Genomic DNA, 18291 nt, shown 5'->3' with positions numbered 1-18291 from the left:
ACAACCTCATCTCGACAATGCCCAGCCTTCACGTCACTTCGAGAATCGACGCAAGCTATCTTCGGATAGTACTTCGTGTGTATTTCATCTCGGCGTTATTCTTGCTTGGTACCCTCGGCCGGCAATGCTGCAAGTTAGCTACCAAGGTGGACCTCCTGCAAGGCGAGACAGTCTCCATCAACCGAATGACCGGTTGGCTACAAGCGCGCGATGTTGCTGTTGTGCTGTGGAAACTGAGGCGTCTCCCTGGTGGCGTTTGGCTCGGCTTGATGATGATCGTCTCCAGCATCCTCACTCTGACAGCTGATTTGGCCGTCACTGGCCTCGTAAAGCCAGTCACGTTGCCAGATCTCTGTCCGTTCACCGAAGGGCTTGTGCTTGACTGGAGCGACAACGTGGAAACATTTTACGCCCCACCACCCAACGGGTATCCCGCGTTGATTGCTGCAAATGTCCAAGTATATAGCGATCAATGGAATCGCACTATACCGCACGAATACCAGTGCCTCGTCGGTATCTATAGGAAAGTTCCATGGGATGGGGATCAGTTCTTCTGCGGCAGTGAGCAGGACGTTCTTGGAGGATGGGAGTGCACCGATCTGCTCAAGGACTATGACTTCTCACCAGATCAAACGCCGTCCGATATCCGCGAGTCGCTGTATACCAATGGCCTTCAATACTATTCAAACGCAAGCTTCACAGACTATGGCGATAGCCTTGGCAACACTGCTCATCTTGCTATTTGGTCAAGCAGCGCTCTCTCAGATGGAGTCTTGGAGCCGTTCGACGTTTTGGTTTCTGTGGACTTGACAGGGCATAAAATGGACCAAAAGACCATGAAAACATACCAATGCACGGTCACAGGTCAAGTCGACAACATCAACCGAATTCTGAGTCAGATGAAGAGCGTCACCACTCTCAACCAGTGGGCTGATGGACTCGAAGGGATACTTTACATGGGTGCCGATACTGCCATATCAATATATGCGAAGGGAAATATGGAGCAGTATCTCAATTCGTTGACCATGGTCCAAGGTGGAAGTAACACTATCCTCACCAACTACACCGTTGATGGCGATCATCGCTATTACGGGTGTGTACGAGAATGGACAACACTCAATCCTGCCATCATTGCACTGGTTGTGTTTGCAAGCGTCATTCTCGTCATTACAATCGTCTACTGGCTCGTGTTGCTCGGCTTTATTGGGAAGTATGCCCTCTCCAAGAAGATTAGGGGCGATGGCGGCCGAAAGAATATCAAGCCGGTGCCAGACAGTACACTGAGCTGGATCCTGCAAGCTGCGAGAGAAGCCGCGATGTCGGGTGGGTCTAATTATGGGTATGGGGATGCTGCTATGCTCCTCGGTGTTCCCAGGAAAGAGCAAGAGTTAAGAGGTTGGAGTTTTAGTATCACTGACAACGTTAATGGTGTTGCAAGAGTGGTGAGGAGGAGGGGTGAAGCTGCGCCGTTAATGTACGAGAATGTCTTTGTCCACCATGAATATAAGCGCTGAATTGTGTGATGGGTAAAATGTTTTAGCAGATAGGTTGCATCGATGGCAGAGGAGTTGTTGGGCAAGGTGTTTTAGTGGCATCCGGTTTGCGAGGCGTTGACTGTGCTGACTGTATCCTTACTCGTTACCGTGGCCCTACAGATCAGTGCTCAGGGAAAGAGCTGGGTTTATTTCACTCTCAAGGCATCGAACATCTCAAATTTACATCCTATCTCTACTGTTGAAATGGCGTTTAACTTCATGTAACACGAAAGGTGATAACAATTGATCCGATTAATGTGCACAATCTCAATTGTAATAGGGTCTCTGCTTAAATCTTTTGAAATGTTTGGTGAGATCAGAATTTAGCGATCGTCCACACCAGCCACACGGGATTGTCGTCTCGCAGGAGGATCACGATTTGAGATTCACAGTGGCTCCCTATTAATTAATCGAGATAGACTATTAGTTAATTGGGGTCCCGATTGCCTGATCGGGAAATATTAAGGTCTCGGGGATGGCAAAATTAGTATTTATTAAAATACTTTACTCAAATATAGCTTTACTAAACATGCCTCTTACTAAGTCTAGATATTTTTATAGTTATCTTTAGCTGTTTTTACTGCCCTTATAACTTCTTAATTAGCTAATGCTTTATTCCCACATGCTTTCTTAATAGCTGCTCTCTTTTTTATTTTCTTAAATACTTTATTTTTATACTAGGAGTGGGGCAGTGTATTGGGCACAACTTTAAGACAATTGGTTTTCCACTAACACCGATTACGAGTTCTACTGTACCCGGATTCTTGTTCCCAAACCTCTGCGTTTACTCTTCTCCGGCATCGCATTTCAATCTCGAAATATTCAAGATGGCGGAAACAGTAGGCGTTGAATGAGATAAGGGTTACGTTTGCGGGATTTGTCCGAGAATGGGATTTTGTGCTTGGTGAGACCCTTCTTGAGATGGCTTGGAAGGCTGAGATCAGAGATCATCATATGGTGAAGGTGGGCGATTTGTGAGGGAACTTCGTGCCGAGAACATGATGCGATGGCGGTGGCTGTCGTGGTTGAAAAAGGGAGGCTGGCTAATGATGAGTTTATTTTGGTCAACCTGCTGGTAACCCCCCCCCCCCCCCCCCCCCCCCTCTTAGAAACGTCACTGGGCAGGTTCCGTTTTGTATGTTGCTCATGGGAAACCCTAATGAATCTCAAAATTTTGTTCTTTGTACTTCCCAGACTTGAGACCCTCCATTGCTTCTCCGTGCATAATGCCATCCAAATATACCTCGCCGATGAACTCACAACGGCAATCCACCTCCCTTAAAACAACAGGGAAATTGCACCCCAGAAGTACAACAATCTTGTCGCCTACTTCTGCCAGCTGTGGAGCAAGGCCAGCGAGCTTTTCGTCAGAGATAACCAGACGTTTGGCATGCATTCGCAATGCCGCAGAAGAGACCATTGCACGTTCGCATCTCTCGATCATCTCATCCGCAGCCGCGTTTGCGGGCATTGTTAAAGAAATAGGAGAACCTTCTGGTATGAGATGCGGAAGCAACCGTTGCATGAGACCAAAGAAGAGCGTCAAGCGATGCGTTTGATCCTCCTTGAACTCGCCTTCCGAGTATGACGGAGCCCATGATCCACCACAGAACGTTCTTTGAAAGACGGCGAGATCCTCGTCTGATGATCCAACATTGTTGACGAAAACGTTCCACCAATCACTGAATTTCTCGAGTGTTGGGAGGACCTCGTTTTCGAGACCGTGTACGTAGAGGGGCTGAGAGACAATCTTGATTGTATCAACCACGAAGCCGGCCGCTGTTAGAACCTCGTCGTTATGGGAAAACGAGACTCTTGAAATGGAAGACCCTGAGGCTGTGAATCCTGGAGTACGATACCGAAGACTCACAACTCGATGTTTTGGAAAGAGATTCCTCCGTTCCCAGTCTGCAACCCACGACGGCAAATCGTGAACATTGTCATCGTTCTGTTGCATGCAAATAACATCGAGTCTTCCAGTCGTAGAAATGATGTGCCTCGCGGTATGGATATAGGTAGCGCGCACTGAGCGGCCATAATCTATCTTCCCAAAGGAGTCTCTGTCGGCAGAAACGCCGACGATCCCGTAAACTTTGTCGTGTTGAAGAGATGATCCCTTACTCAGATGTGTAGATAGCAAGTCCAAAAGTGAAGGAGCAGTGGTCTCGGAGAATGGCGATGTCACTCCCTTTGAGAGTACAAGGTTCTTGGGACCGCCAGTCATGAGACTGAACAACGAAGCGGGCTTGTCGTGGTAGATAGCACGCCTCAGAAATGCTCTTGCATCCGAAAGTTTATCGCACACTTCGACCAGGCCGGACCAAGGGATGGAATCAGAGCCAAAATATACCGTGGCCTTCGCTGCACAAGCCACTTCTTGTACGACCCATATCCGCCAGAAGTAATCTCTGCGGAAGAAGCGCACGAGGGCATCAAATTCAGTCTTTCGGGACGGCTGGATGATGTTTGAAAGAGCGTCAACATCTCGGGGACAATTGTAAAGATCTCGTATAAGCTGCCAAGCAAGGCTGCTCTGTATGGACCAATCTTCTGGGCCAAGCCAGATTGAAACTTCTGTTGCTTGTTGGTAGATGGTCCTCATCTTTTCCACCTGCTCGCACTTCTCGTCGTCGTCCTCTTGGTTGATGCAAAGGGCATCGATCCAAATCATCAAGGGGGGTTGGCCGTCTTTCCGACGAAGCTTCCGAAGAGCTATCTCCATCGTTCTGGTTACAGCATGAGGCGTTCCTTCGAGGTAGATCTGACCTATACCCCGCTCCTGAGGAGGTCCCCATGCGTATGATAGAGCTTGATAGCCTCCTGGTTCATCTCGTGAAACATGGAGCAGGTGGCAATGGACGTCGTCGGCTTCATTAGAAGTCGATTTGATCTCCGCAATCCTGATTTCGTTGTCTCCCAGTTGTTTGTAAAGTTTCAAGGGCGCCATGTTTTGCTCGCTCGGGTGATGGAAGTGAGTGGTTGTGGGATCTGACGATATGCAAAAAACAGATTGAGAGTCATTACCGCTGCGAACAAAGCGTCAGTTATGTGTGTGGTGGCTGGTTGGAAAGTTCGAAGATGGGGTTTGCATAAAGTGGACGAGGATGAAGTTCAGCCGCCAAGAAAGAAGAGGTAATTGGGCGGGATTAGATTTACTCGTTTTGCGTATATTTCATACCTTCTGCTGCTAGCAGTACCTACGGTTTCATCGCCTTGCGCTCTCATCGTCAATCACACCGAGGAACACCGAAACAACCCACGCCAAAGAGTCGAACTTCGAGGCACTACGAATGAGCTCCAGAGATTTGCCAGCTCCCATGTATGAAATCGAAGATATTGACTTTCAGGAAGCTGCACCTTATCCTCCTCTTCATCCTGCAGCAGCCTTCCGTACCCATCCTAGAACGCAGCGTCAAAATGGCACCAACAATCATCCTAATCCGACACGCTGAAGCGATACACAGTACCCATCCCCTAACCCACTCCCATTTCCCCTTTCCAGAACCGAGGCTAAGCTCATTTATACAGACGTACAAAATAAGTCACATGACCCCTACTCCTACACCTCCGCATCTAACATTCACAACGAGACTTCACCCTCCACGACCCACCACTCACAGAGCTAGGACGCACGACCCAATGCAGTACCCTTTCAGCCGCCCTCCAAGCTCACCCTCTGTCCAAAGAAATCAGCCTCATCGTCACCTCACCCCTCACCCGCACCCTGCAAACGGCAACCACAGTTCTCTCCTTCCTCAGCCCCCTCGGCGTCCCCATTATCGCTTCCCCATTATTTCAAGAAACAACGAACAATAACATCGATATCGGACGTACAGTCTCTGACCTCATCCCTTTGTTTCCCCAGGTCGACTTTTCAGAGGTGGAGAAAGATGAAGTGTGGCCGAAGAAGGAAGGATTATATGCGTATTCGTACGAATCTTTACTTGAAAGAGGGAGAGTGGCGAGGAAATGGTTGAAAGCAAGACCTGAGAAGGCCATTGCTGTTGTGTCACACGATGGGTTCTTGAGAGTAGGGATCTGCGGGAGGAAGTTTGGGAATGCGGATTTTAGGGTCTTTGAGTTCGAGGAGGGAGATGGGCTGGGATTGGTAGAATGGGAGAGTACGGAGAAAAATGGTGGGGGATTAGGAACGTGTCAGAAGGGCAAGTTTGGATGGCTTCCAAATGACTTCAAATATATGCCTGCGGCCGAGCGGCCGAGCGGTACCGTCATGCAGGCTGAGTTGACGGAGACGGAGAGGTTGTCCTCTTCTTCACAATGAAGACACTCAACGTTCGAAGCTTTGAGGTGGATAGATATACAAATTCAAGCCTCTGAGTTATTTATCCCCCTCGCCCCCACATTCCCATCAACCTCAATCTCGCCTCTCTCATTGATCCTTTGCAACCTCCTCGGCCGCCTCTCCACCATCAACAAACAGCTCAACAAAACAACCGCACTAAACACCAGCGTAATCCTCGTCTGCCGGTTATACCCCTCCGCGAATGTCTTTCTCACAAAGAGCTGCTCTTCCTTACTCAGTTTCCCTAGCTCGGACAAACTTCCTGCAATCCCGGCTATCTGCTCAACAGTAAGTTGTGCTGACAATGCGGACTTCACATAGCTGTTTAGCACCACGGTTGAGATGGCTAACCCGATGGTACCTCCAAGCACGCGAACTTGTGTCACAGCGCCCATCATGACCGGCATATCTTTCTTCTCAACCACCAGCGGAATAAACGTCAACAGACTACTCAACACCAACCCAAAGCCCAGGCCAATAAGGACTTCATACGCATACTGGACTTTCTGTATTCCCGCTTCCACATCCGTGGAGATCGAGGAATCAAGCCCAACGCCGATGAGTTGAAGACAAGAACCGAGGAGGACGAGATAGAGGGGCGGGACGCGGAGCTTCTGGTTCGAGACGAGATAGCCTGAGAGGCCGGAAGCGAAAGGTGTCATGAGGAGCAGTGGTAGGAGCGAGATACCGGCGCGGGTGGGTGTGCTGCCGTTGACGGCTTGGAAGCGCTGTGGGATGTTGACGACGAGGGAGGTGAAGGGGAAACCTGCGAAGAAGGCGTTTCTACCACGCATCAGCAACCACCCCCTGTCTCCCAAACATAAGGTCAAATTAAGGAAGGGGAGAGGGAGGACTCACAACAACATCCCAGCTAGCACTCTACTTTTGAGTAACCTCATAGGAAAAATCGGTTCCTGTCTCCCGCCTCCCTTTCCCCGTTTCTCGACCCACACCTCCCAGCCCACGAACGCTCCCCACGCAACACCCGCAACCACAAGACTCCCAACAATAGCCGCATTGCCCCATGCATACCTAGTCCCCGCCTCCTCGAGCGCGAAAACAACAAGGACACTAGCGGCTAACATCAAAAAGCAACCCCAGACATCGATCCTCCCAAAGTTTTCTCCCGTAAACCTACTCCTCAGCCGGTTAAAAATATTCGTCTCCGCCTTTGAGAAGTCAGAAGGCAAAAAGAAGACTAATACGGCAATGGCAGCAGCGCCGGCCGGCGCATTCAAAAGGAACACCCAGCGCCATGTCGTGTTGTCGTTTATCGCGCCGCCGAGGAGGGGGCCGAGGATAGAGGATACGGCCATGACGGAAGAGATGATGGCCATGTATTTCCCGAACTTCTTGGCGGGGACGACGGCTGTTACGACGACGCCGACCATGGAGTAGATTCCGCTGCCACCTACGCCTTGGAATGCTCTCAGGATAATCCTGTATTCAACATGTTAGTGCGAAGCTTCGGGGGTTGGTGGAGATGGGGGAAGGATGGAGAGAGGAATGGGGACGGACAATTCTGTCATCCCCGTCGCTGCGCCGCAGGCTATGCTGAAGACTGTGAAGACTAGCAGTGCGAGAAGGATCATAAATTTGATGCCGAAGATGTCACTGAATTTGGCATAGATTACCAAGAATCCTACAACTCGTCAGTCCCCATTCTAGTCTTATTTTTTGACAATGAAAGAGGCGACCATACCGGTATAAGTCAACAGATAACTAGTGACTACCCAATCCCTATTCTCAAATCCTGAGAGGGCGTTCGTGATTGAGACGAGAGAGGTAGAGACGATTGTTGTTTCGAGTGTTGAGAGGAGGAGACTGAGGCAGAGGCCGAAAGTCAAGACGTAAAGACGCCATCCACTCATATGCGTCCTCTTGGGTGGTTCTTCTGTTGGCACCGATTCCGTCTGATTTTCATGATCAACTGATGTCCCCTTGACATCGGACATGCCTCCCATTTCGATAGCTTCTGATCTCATCATCTCATCATCTCCCTTAGATTCCGACCGAGAAAGTGGTGGCACAGCTTCTTCTCGTGGTTTCTCATCCGATTTTGAGGTCATGATGGCTCATATGTCTCATCCGCTCCGCAGATTCTTGGGCTGAATGAATGGGACCGGAAAAGGACGAAATGGATATCCATTGAGAATGAAAAGAGCTTCAAAACTCTCAGCTAAGTCGACGTCCGATCTTGGAGGCGGAGTTGGCTGGACCCACCTGCGATCAGGACAGTTTTGCGGCGCGGACACAGGGGTTGTACTGTAGCTAGCGGCAATGCTGGGGTCAACAGGGGGAGCTTATCGGAATACGGAATACGAGGGGGCGAAAGCTGTCCAGATCTCCACCTTTCCTCGCCGACCAAAGATCAGCTGGTAAAGATCCCGAGATATTAGAGTGTGGGGAAGAAAGCGGTAAATATAGCAGCAGCAAGCCAAGGTAAACACAAGTTCGGAGAAATATATGTTCTAAAATTTCAATATTCACGCCATGCTTTTCTCCTGAAATCTCTTTTCCTTTTTACCTCCCCCATTCCGCAGATATGCAGCGACGCAACCAAGTATGACCATAAAGAACAATCCCTTCTGCAGCAGCGAGAAGCCCTCCTTAGCAACGACATCACTGACCGGCTCCACGATCGTGGGGATCTTCGCGGGCGCGCTCGTGTTAGCGATCGGGACCTCGGCCGCGTCGCTCTGACCAGGTCGATACTCCGCAGTGCCGTGTAAATCATCTGTCGTGCAGCAGATGATCAGCGAGACCGACAAGAGTAAGGCAGGGCGAGGCGAGGCTAAGGTGATTTGCATGCGTGCTGAAGCAGAGAAAAAAGGAAAGTACTTTATAGTTCCACGTGGATACCTTCTTCTGGTACGGGAAGCTCGCCGCTCTTTGTGATCTTGACGGCGACCTTGGGCTTGTCGCCGGTCTTCTGCACGTCCTCAATCTTCGACACGATTTCGTAGCCCTCGAGAACTTCGCCGAACACGACGTGCTTGCCATCAAGATGACTGTAAACAATTAGCATCTGCCTTCAACTGAAATGAGGAAAAGGACATACCCTGGGGTGGAGGTAGTGATGAAGAATTGCGAGCCATTGGTGTCCTTTCCTGCGTTGGCCATGGAGAGGAGACCCTTCTTGGAGTGCTTGAGCTTGAAGTTCTCATCTGGGAACTTGTCGCCGTAGACTACCACCAATTAGCACCTCGTACAATCTCTCCCTCTGTTCGATGTATACATACTCGACTTGCCACCCGTGCCATCACCCTTGGTAAAGTCTCCACCCTGGATCATGAATCCCTTGATGACACGGTGGAAGGTAGACCCCTCATATCCAAAGTCCTTCTCGCCAGTCGCCAATGCTCTGAAGTTCTCGGTTGTCTTGGGCACAGTCTTGCCATACAGACCCATCACGATGCGGCCCATGGGCTCGTCGCCATGGCTGACGTCGAAGTAGACCTTGTGGGTGATCTTGGGGCCCTTGACGGCCTGCGCGGTTTGGGCGAAGAAGGCGAAAGTGACGGCGAGAATCAGTAGTACGGAGACTACGAAGCGTTGGAGGGTGAACATTTTGGTGGTCAATTGGGGTGGAATTGGGGTTGTTGATGTGGTGCTGCGGAGAATTGGAGGTTTGTAGCACCTTGGAGAGAAGAGGGGGACGGGGCTAGAGAGCTCGAGTTTCGGATAGGTGTCGATTACAATTCCAGGTCCCCTAGCTGCTGTGTCACGTGAAGCCTGGTCTGTGCTGAATCTCGACAACCTCAAGAATTTCGGGTTCGACAACATCGCGAGATTCGAGCTTCAGCAAGCTTCACCCCGGCACAATGGTACGCCAATCGCGCCCCAGTCCCCGCCAAAGCCATACTAAATTGCCCAGGTCTTCATCCTAGGAAATAATTTCCTCGAAAACCGGCTGTTAAAGGTACCTTTCCTCACTCGCTGCGAGCCTGCGAGCCTGCGAGAAGATCTTCCGCCTCCCAACTCCAACCTCCTACCTCACTAACCTCCCCCCAGCACTGCCTCGAAACCTTCTACGGCATCGGCACAAAACACAGCACCCGCATCCTCGCAAAGTTCTCCGTCTTCCCCGGCGCAAGAGTCGGCCAACTGCCCACAAAAACAATAAACGACATCACCGCCGAGCTCTCCACGATGACCATCGAGACGGACCTGCGGCGCAAGATGAGGGATAATATACAGCGGTTGCGTGATATGGGGAGTTATCGGGGGAGACGGCATGCAATGGGGCTGCCGGTGAGGGGCCAGAGGACGAGGAGTCAGGTATGTCTTGATATGAGGTGGAGTGGGATACAGAGTGATGCTAATCATGTGGTAGATCTTGACAGCGCGGAAACTGAATAGAATTGATCGGGCGAATTAGAGGATGCGTGGAAGGGATGTATAAAACGGTTGCATTGTTGGCGTAAGGGGTATGTGGGGAATTGTAGGAGTATCTTGGATGACGAATACGGACTTCTCCCAAACGCCAATGGCCAAGGAATGCTAACATTTCGGATTCCGGTGAAGTCATTCAAAGCCAAGTTGTACGAGCGGACTCACCAGTGGAGAGTTGGGAACCCGCACAGCAAGTCCAGCCATGCCGACTATTCACGCAAAATCTTGGAAAGTCTCGTCTCAATTGACTGAATTGTGTGCAGTTGCTAGACAAATCCTTCCACCGGGCCTTGCAACTACCTATTACGATAGCTTATCCGTTTTCCTTTAGCCTTCAATTATGAACTGGTCACTGGAGAGCCATGATGCTCAAAGTATCCTGCGCGCCAGATTTCTCCTAACCTTACCATTTTTACCTCTGACCTTTTCACGCTTTTTTAATTTATCTTCTGTACCCCACCATTGACCTTTCTCATCGTTCTCTTCACACAAAAGTATGCTTTCGGGAAGATCTCGACTTGGCCTTCACACTAGAATTAGCATGTCACCGTTAGAAGGGATAGCTGGCATCGTACTTGCCTTGGACTCGGGCTGCGGCGACGAGAACTACCTCCGTACTCTCCTTCCCACTTTCTGCTCCTCTTAAACTCGCTCAAGTCATCCTCGATTACTTTGTATCTGGTGTTGATATTCTTGTCATCTTGATCGAAACCCTTCCAGTACCTGCCTTGGGTTCTATCCTCTCGCCGGCTGTCGAAGCTGTCACCAAGTGGGTCCGAAAAGCTGATGAAGTCACCTTGCTTCTCACTGCAAATAAAAGCATTTGTTACCCCTTTCACAGATGCAATGAGTGTTGTTGCTTACCTTCTGCCCCTGGGAGATGGCTCTGGAGACTGACGGCTCCTATCTTCCTCTCGAGCCTTCCTGTCATTTCGATGCCAGTCCAACTCACTCTTCATACTATCATAGACAGGACGTCTCTCTGGAGAGAAAACGGGTCTGTAGCTATCTTGCAAAGGTCGGCCCCATTCGTCCACAGAGAGTCGTAGATGGCCACGGCCACGTTGTCTTCCAGGCGAGAGTCGAGTGCGTTCCATGGCGAGGTCGATGGGGAAGTCTGCGCGATCAACATTTCGAGATCTAATATCAAGAAGTCATTAGGGGGTCCCCTCCTCGCGTGCTTCAATACCTACCTCTTTCTTCCAGTCTTTGCCGGGATATACCCCATTGATTCCATGAGTTCATCCTCGTCTTGGCGCTTGCGCTTGCTACCATAGTCGTTCCGGTCTTCTACACTCGTTCCCTCGTGGCCCATCTCGAAATCCATCCTACCGTCGTCGTTTTGATTCTTCTTGCCGTCGTGTTTCGCAAGTACTTCGTTAAACCTCTGCTCGAATTCCTCTCGCTGCCTGATCTCTTTCTTGCCTGCGGTTATTCGATTCTTCGGCCATCGAGAGATCAGATTGCCATCGTCGTCATGGGAGACATCCCCGTTTCTGGATCTCATTTCCTTGGCCTGATGCAAGGGGTTAGTCTTGAGTTGCATGAATCGGACATTCGCCCATACCTCAAACACAGCCATCTCTGATCTGTCGCGCTCGATATGTCCTTTAGCTTCTACTTCCCTCCGCTCATCTCTTGCTTGTTTCCTGGCCTTCTTTCCATCCTTCAAAATTTTCACCCATCGAGGAATCGCATTGCCCTGGTCGTCGTAGACAGTCTCCTTCTTCCATTCTCTGAGATTCTGCTTCTGTCCTTTGTCTTCTTGCTGTGCCAATCTCTGACTCTTGGTCTCGCTGGACCTATGTCTTCTCGGTGCTGCCCCGAAGCTGCTCATATCAGCGTTGTTGTTGCTGCCTTCAGAATAGAACCTGCTCGCTTCAGCCAGGACCCTCTTTTGATTATGCTCCACTTGCTCCTTCGCAAATCGCTCGTCAAGGAAATTGAAGTTGTACTTCTCAGCAGCCACATCTGCAATAGTTTCATCTCTTGACCACTCGTGCTCAATTCCCATTTCCGAGACATTGCTCGTATCAGCATCGTAGTTACCACCTTCATGATCCATATTGCCGCTATCAGCTGGAACCTTCCTACCCTCGTGCTTAGCCAACATCCGCTCAAACCGATCTTGAAAACGCGTGTCCTTATCGTTCTTCCTCGCCAGCTCTGCCATCGCTTGATTATGTTCCTCAATCGAAAGACCATTAATATACCTGTCGCCATCCAACTCATTCAGAGCACGCCCACCATACTTGCTCAAGAATTTGGCGGCTTCAGTATTGCTCTTGCTTGGGGTTGGCTGCCGAAGGCGAATTTGTGGTTCTGAAGTCACCGGCTTTGGAACCTTTGGAGGCGCGTCGGTGTCGATTCTCTTGATGCTCCAGCTTGTGGTTATTCCTTGTCTTCGGATGCCTCGCTTTTCAACCCAGCCTTGCTCTGCAAGACGTTCAGTCCGTTGCTTCGTTCCAGGATGGAGTTGTTGACCCGTGAGCCGGCCAGGACTTGCTGAAGATTCTCGAGCCGCACTTTTGGAGCCGTGTGCTCTGTTCTGCTCGGCGTCGCTTCCGAATCGCAATATAGCTTCACGTCGATCTGCACTGACTCCCTCCCATTCGCGGTGGTTGGCTTCTTAACATCAGTAGATGTGCGTATAGCGATGAGAAGCCTTAGTTACCATCTCCTTCTGCAGGTGCCATGGTTGCGGCGTTGGTGCCTTCCTGCTTGTGGTTGGTGTTTGAAAGATGGAAAGCTCGTGCGAGAAGAATTCTGAACCCCTGGTGTTCCTTACCCCTCTTTAATGCCGGTGTAAACAAATCCGAGTTTCCGCTCTTGGTTCTGTGATTCTCTTCTCTTATTTTCAACGTCACTTCACATTTACTTCAAGAGAGTCTGAAATGTTTCATGTAAAAGAACGCTATGTTGTATTGGAGAGTAGTACAGAGGCATCCAACAACAATGACCATTTCTCGAAGTATCTGCTTTGGGTTCGGGCAGCTCAAGAAGCAGCTGGGAGAGGAGAGTCGCAACTGGCAGCAGCTCCCCACATCATCCGCAATCTGCCAAACAACGACGCTATCCCAAAGACCAACTCCTTACTGACTATGCTTACTTCCCATCCCAAGCAGACCCAACTTGGCGGCAACATCATCAACCTCAGCATCTTCTCTCTCCGTCAAGGCCTGCATAATCACCTTTCTCCTACGCTCTCGAGACGCCTCGTCCTTGATCTCTCCATTCCTATCAAGTCTCTCCTGAAACTCTCCCCGCCGCTCATCCTCCAACGCCTTCAACTCAAGATCAAGCTCCATTCCCAGCCGAGTATTTCTCTCTTCTAGTCGCTGCTTACGCTTCTGCCTATCGCTCTCGACCCGCTGTTTACGCTGCTCCCTCTTGCTCTCACCATGGACAATCAACTCTCTCTGGCCCTCAACTTCAACGCGGACCTTGGCAACCAACTCTTCAGCCGCAGCAAGTAAAGCCATCTCCTTCCTCTCTGCCTTTGTCGGTCTCTGCTTTCTCTTGGGTTTATTCTCTTCTTCGGCTTCCAGCATCTGCGGAGGAGGAAGGAGAAGTTTTAAGTCTTGCATGCCATGCATCATCTGCATCTCATCGTCTCTCAGCTCTCTATTGCCCTCCGTGACAGACCAGACCCAAACTCCAGTTCCTGTCCTGCTCTCAATCTGTGCACGCAGCGGCGGCTTTGGGAGTGGCTTCGGCTTCGGCTTCGGCTCCTTGGTTTTCTTCTTGATGCCGTTGTTGGAGAACGTCCTGCTGGTGGTATAGGTATAGGACTTGTTGACTCCCGACTTTGCGCCAGAACGGCTGCGTTTCGCCTTCGCCAACCGTACCTCTTTTCTGGCTTTTCTGCGCGCTTCATCGGCGTGTTTGGACTTATCCCTGGCAGCTTGGTATCGCTCTTGCGCATCTTCGCTTGTGCGAGCTTCAGTCCTGAGTGCGCTGAGGTCCCACCTGGCTTCTGTGGCTTCTTTCGTGGCTTCTCTGGCGCGCTTTCGGAGATCTTGAAGTGAAGTGGAGGTGAAGTCGTCGCGAGTCGGAGTGCGGGTGGAGGGGGAGTCGAGCTCCATTGCTTCTGTTGAATAATCAGTAATCATGTATGCTTTGTTGTAATGATATGACTTACCGGAATGTGACGCCATGTTGCGCGTTGAAGTACGTGACTTCATAGCATGTGTTGAAGGAATTTGAGTTGTGGAAAGCGCGACGGTGTAAATAAATAGACAGCCTTCTTGCGAGGCTGACTGGCTGGTCCGAGGCTGTAGACTAGTGCGAGCTCTGCTGGGTCTTATGTATTGAAATAAGGCCGTTTTCTTCCAGCATCCGATTCTATCTTCCTATTTTCTTATACAGATGTCCCCGTCTATACCTTCGGACCTCCCTCTCGTGTGCCTCATCATCGGGGAATTTCGCTGGCGTGACCTCAAACTTCTTCAAATCGTCCAAGTACTTCTCCCCTGTCCTCAGAAGCGGTGCAAGTCTGATGGCTCTTTGCTTATCATGCCACCAGTCTGACTGTCTGACATCTTAATGCACGCCTCCTCTTCTATTATGTGTAGCAGAACCAGGTTTGCAAGGCTACCCAAGGTTTCAGTACTGGCCATGTAAGTGCGTTGGCTGCAACTGCGTTGCCTTGTTCAGCCAGATGCTGCAGCAATCTTTGCAAGTACCTGATGAAAATTCCAATTAGCTCGAATGTCCGAATTTTTTCCGAACATTTAAAGGCAAAATCAACTTACACAATCTTATCATTGTACAGAAGCTTCACTGCCTTCCGTTTCTACGTCACGAAAGGATCATAAACAATCTCATCATTCGGATCATCCAGTTTTCCACTCCGCTTGTCTTCTAGAACACCCTTGAAAAGCATCGATTTCTCGATCAACAACTTTCTCAGCACAGTATAACCTCACTGCCGTCTGCTCCTTCAAAGGGGCAGATGACTGTTCAGGCACGTCCAGGATGTAGACATAGCTCTGCTGGGTATCGAGAGCGCTACGAGGATAATGGGAGAGTAGGGGAACGTCGGGGAACCGGACATCTTCCCTCACACGCATCTTTTTGTCTCCCTTCCGCAGACGCTGGACTCGTTCAGAATTGGTCGTGCTAGCGTAGTAAGGAGGGTGGGGCCTCACGCCTTCCTGGAGACTAGTTTCTTCATGGGAGCAATCTTCCGCACGTTCGGTTTGTTGTTATCGCCAGTCTTGGGCTCAGGGACTGAGATGATTGCAGTATGCGTATTCTCGACTTCAAGTTACCGGACTTCCGAGACAGAGGTTCTTGATCCTCCAAGTCCGTGAAGGTACTTCACCAGGGCACGTTGCTCGTTCGTCAGTGGAACCACGTCAGCGCCAGGGACCGGGATTCCTTCGTAATAGTATCTCTCCTCGTCGTCGTTAAAGAACATGAATTTGGACTTGGGTTTGGTGTTCCATGGTGGCGGTCGATACGGAACTCGATAGGGACTGTTGCGGAAGAGGAGTAGTCTCTTCTTGGTGCTATGTTTCGTGCAAGTCCCACTGCCCTTGTTGGGCATGGCCGATTGAGGGGACGATGCTTTGGACTTAGTAATAGCGGCAGCTTTCAAGACGTCCTTGACTCAATTTCGTAAGCTGCGGACATATTGGACCTCTACCATCACCGTCAGCACTACCATACATCCTTGTTGTTCCAACCATTGCTGTACATTGGCACAGGAGAAGAATCGAATGTCCTAGGAGTTGTGGAATAATCAAAAATAGAGATCAAATAAACGGGTATACTTACATGATAACTCTTATCTAAGCCTCGCAAGTATCCTCTCATACTAGTAACATCCTCCTCCACCTCTTCCAGCATTCTCGCCTGATCGAATCGTAGAGCAGCAGGAGATATCGGGGCAGAAACGCAAGCTGCATCTCCATCCTTCATGGAGTAAATGTAGTTGAGTAGTCTGATGAGTGCTTTTTTTCAGCTCAGCCACATCATTGAAATTTGACTTCGGGCCGGCGGTGGCGGAGAAGACGCTGTTTACTTCAGAGAGAACGTCGTAAATCGAGAGGAGAACGTCGTCTTTGCCATTGTCTGGGTCATTGGTAAGGTCGATTATGCCTTGAGATGAAGCCATGGTTGCAGATGAGGCACGGAACGAGAAGGAATAAGAGCGGGAAGTGGAAGCGGAGATTGGACTGTGATAGAGACGGAGTCCTTGACAGAAAAGTATGAAGGAGATGGAAAAAGTTGGCCTTGAAGTTGGACCCTCCCAGAACTGCGCGGTCAAGAGTTGAGGCAGGTGTTGAGGCACGCTCAAGTGCTAATAGTTGCAAAAGATGACTATATAAAAGATAAGAAATAAGAAATAAGAAATAAGAAATAAGAAATAAGAAATAAGAAATAAGAAATAAGAAATAAGAAATAAGAAATAAGAAATAAGAAATAAGAAATAAGAAATAAGAAATAAGAAATAAGAAATAAGAAATAAGAAATAAGAAATAAGAAATAAGAAATAAGAAATAAGAAATAAGAAATAAGAAATAAGAAATAAGAAATAAGAAATAAGAAATAAGAAATAAGAAATAAGAAATAAGAAATAATATAATTTTTTAAAATAAACTTAAAAATGAAATAGTTTTCTTTATTATATTATTATTATTATTATTATTATTATTATTATTATTATTATTATTATTATTATTATTATTATTATTATTATTATTATTATTATTATTATTATTATTATTATTATTATTATTATTATTAAATTAATATTAAATAAATAAAAATTACTTATAAATTATAAATAATTTTATTAGTAATATATTTGTCGGTTTACCAGGAATGCATAGTACCATTACGTAATCGTGGAATGCTATTTGCGTAAAGTTAGTAAAGTTGTTAATATTCAGAAGTAAGGATTGCAGTATCGTGGTATTAATATATGATCCCTAAATCTACTAAGCCTAATGGGGACTAGCTACCGGTCGAGTCACCCATATAACGCAAGGCCACATAATCATTACCCGTTGCCCATGTCCTATTGCCTCTGGTTACCTTCACGTTACATGACTGCATTACATGACTATTAACAATCATAGCTATACCAATACTGAAACCTCTCTAAAAACGCGAAAAATAGTATTCTCTTCCGATTATATACTAATTTCCTAATCTGGCCTAGTACCAGACTTCCCAAACATTCTATATATCTATATTATTTTTGAGGTTTTAGTTATATATAACTTCCCTTTCTATAATATTCTTCTATCCTATATACCTATTTCTCTCTATCCCATATATCTATTTCCTGTCCTATTTGCATTCGACTCATTTCTCTATATCTAATTATATTATATTTATATTAATTAGTTACTTGAGGGCATTTAATAACTTTAATTTTATTATAGAATGAGTAGAATTTAATTCTCTCTTAATTCATTTGACTTCTATAATCTCTTATTATTTATATATCTAATAGAGGTATATTATATTAATTATTAGGTATTTCTTTCAAGTAGTATCTAATTTAATAAGGCATTTATATAATAACTTCGAATTCAGATAAATAACTAATAGAAGTTCTATTTCTAATACTTTATTAATTATTAATTTAATAGAAATACTTATATTAAAACTATAAGTTATACTATATAGTTCTAAAACTAGAATACTTCTAGTAACTCTCTTATATTTAGTAGAGAACTAGTAGATAATATTAGTATATCTAGTTTTATTTACTAGAACTAAAATGTATCCGATTTAGGAAAAGAGATCTTAATTATTTATAAATAAAATATTTATAAAAATAATTAAATATAAGAACTTCTTTACTAGCTTTATAAATCTTAATTCTCTAGTAGTATTTTTAATTTACTATTAAATATACTTATTAAGTATTTTAATATTAGTTTCCAAAGATTTAATAGCTTAAATAGTAATTAATAAATTATATAAAACTTCTAGTTAATAGATTAATATAATATATTAATTCTTAATAAAGAGATCTTAATATATAATGCCCTTATTACTTATAATAGTAATATTCTTAATTAATATAGTTCAGAGGTT

At 47.3% G+C, this 18291-nt stretch overlaps 8 protein-coding genes across 8 annotated transcripts; 3 read left to right on the top strand and 5 right to left on the bottom strand.

Moving 5' to 3' along the window:
- Nucleotides 1-17: 17 nt before the first annotated feature.
- K444DRAFT_663582 (uncharacterized protein) lies at nt 18-1694 on the top strand (the record flags this gene model as incomplete). The annotated part of the gene is made up of 1 exon (XM_024886848.1): nt 18-1694. The coding sequence occupies one exon, from the start codon at nt 18-20 to the stop codon at nt 1512-1514; it is 1497 nt and encodes a 498-aa protein (XP_024736941.1). The 3' UTR covers nt 1515-1694.
- A 969-nt stretch (nt 1695-2663) lies between these two features.
- On the bottom strand, nt 2664-4613 carry K444DRAFT_613061 (HET-domain-containing protein). Its single transcript, XM_024880268.1, has one exon. It carries the CDS (start codon nt 4480-4482, stop codon nt 2692-2694), a length of 1791 nt encoding a protein of 596 aa, XP_024736940.1. The 5' UTR covers nt 4483-4613; the 3' UTR covers nt 2664-2691.
- A 339-nt stretch (nt 4614-4952) lies between these two features.
- Nucleotides 4953-5817, top strand: K444DRAFT_529132 (phosphoglycerate mutase-like protein; the record flags this gene model as incomplete). Its single annotated transcript, XM_024874781.1, has 2 exons — nt 4953-4998; nt 5126-5817. 2 exons carry the CDS (start codon nt 4953-4955, stop codon nt 5815-5817), a joined length of 738 nt encoding a protein of 245 aa, XP_024736939.1.
- A 44-nt stretch (nt 5818-5861) lies between these two features.
- Nucleotides 5862-7793, bottom strand: K444DRAFT_529196 (putative MFS multidrug transporter; the record flags this gene model as incomplete). The annotated part of the gene is made up of 4 exons (XM_024874785.1): nt 5862-6621; nt 6697-7278; nt 7357-7480; nt 7541-7793. 4 exons carry the CDS (start codon nt 7791-7793, stop codon nt 5862-5864), a joined length of 1719 nt encoding a protein of 572 aa, XP_024736938.1.
- Nucleotides 7794-8227: 434 nt separating this feature from the next.
- On the bottom strand, nt 8228-9503 carry K444DRAFT_613058 (putative peptidyl-prolyl cis-trans isomerase B). The gene is made up of 3 exons (XM_024880267.1): nt 9081-9503; nt 8900-9026; nt 8228-8849 (listed from the first exon to the last, which is right to left on the bottom strand). The coding sequence occupies exons 1-3, from the start codon at nt 9406-9408 to the stop codon at nt 8681-8683; spliced, it is 624 nt and encodes a 207-aa protein (XP_024736937.1). The 5' UTR covers nt 9409-9503; the 3' UTR covers nt 8228-8680.
- A 129-nt stretch (nt 9504-9632) lies between these two features.
- K444DRAFT_613057 (40S ribosomal protein s13) lies at nt 9633-10628 on the top strand. Its single transcript, XM_024880266.1, has 4 exons — nt 9633-9665; nt 9716-9760; nt 9853-10119; nt 10175-10628. Exons 1-4 carry the CDS (start codon nt 9663-9665, stop codon nt 10217-10219), a joined length of 360 nt encoding a protein of 119 aa, XP_024736936.1. The 5' UTR covers nt 9633-9662; the 3' UTR covers nt 10220-10628.
- A 724-nt stretch (nt 10629-11352) lies between these two features.
- On the bottom strand, nt 11353-12234 carry K444DRAFT_404097 (uncharacterized protein). The gene has a single exon (XM_024872551.1). It carries the CDS (start codon nt 12068-12070, stop codon nt 11423-11425), a length of 648 nt encoding a protein of 215 aa, XP_024736935.1. The 5' UTR covers nt 12071-12234; the 3' UTR covers nt 11353-11422.
- A 2834-nt stretch (nt 12235-15068) lies between these two features.
- Nucleotides 15069-16354, bottom strand: K444DRAFT_629872 (uncharacterized protein; the record flags this gene model as incomplete). The annotated part of the gene is made up of 4 exons (XM_024883119.1): nt 15069-15389; nt 15560-15841; nt 16015-16092; nt 16262-16354. 4 exons carry the CDS (start codon nt 16352-16354, stop codon nt 15069-15071), a joined length of 774 nt encoding a protein of 257 aa, XP_024736934.1.
- Nucleotides 16355-18291: the final 1937 nt, after the last annotated feature.

The sequence above is a fragment of the Hyaloscypha bicolor genome, assembly GCF_002865645.1.
Source record: "Hyaloscypha bicolor E unplaced genomic scaffold K444scaffold_73, whole genome shotgun sequence".
NCBI lineage: Eukaryota > Fungi > Ascomycota > Leotiomycetes > Helotiales > Hyaloscyphaceae > Hyaloscypha > Hyaloscypha bicolor.
This window is presented reverse-complemented; position numbering and strand designations above follow the sequence as displayed.

What these genes read in the sequence shown, in the direction of transcription:
- K444DRAFT_613057 (XM_024880266.1), top strand. An exon ending in TCGAAAACCGGCTGTTAAAG is followed by an intron (nt 9,761 to 9,852) that starts GTACCTTTCCTC and finishes ACCTCCCCCCAG; the next exon opens with CACTGCCTCGAAACCTTCTA. An exon ending in GCCAGAGGACGAGGAGTCAG is followed by an intron (nt 10,120 to 10,174) that starts GTATGTCTTGAT and finishes ATCATGTGGTAG; the next exon opens with ATCTTGACAGCGCGGAAACT.
- K444DRAFT_613061 (XM_024880268.1), bottom strand. Translation starts at nt 4,482, where the DNA reads ATGGCGCCCTTGAAACTTTACAAACAACTGGGAGACAACGAAATCAGG.
- K444DRAFT_404097 (XM_024872551.1), bottom strand. Translation starts at nt 12,070, where the DNA reads ATGAGCAGCTTCGGGGCAGCACCGAGAAGACATAGGTCCAGCGAGACC.
- K444DRAFT_613058 (XM_024880267.1), bottom strand. Translation starts at nt 9,408, where the DNA reads ATGTTCACCCTCCAACGCTTCGTAGTCTCCGTACTACTGATTCTCGCC. An exon ending in TGGCACGGGTGGCAAGTCGA is followed by an intron (nt 9,027 to 9,080) that starts GTATGTATACAT and finishes AATTGGTGGTAG; the next exon opens with TCTACGGCGACAAGTTCCCA. An exon ending in ATCACTACCTCCACCCCAGG is followed by an intron (nt 8,850 to 8,899) that starts GTATGTCCTTTT and finishes AATTGTTTACAG; the next exon opens with TCATCTTGATGGCAAGCACG.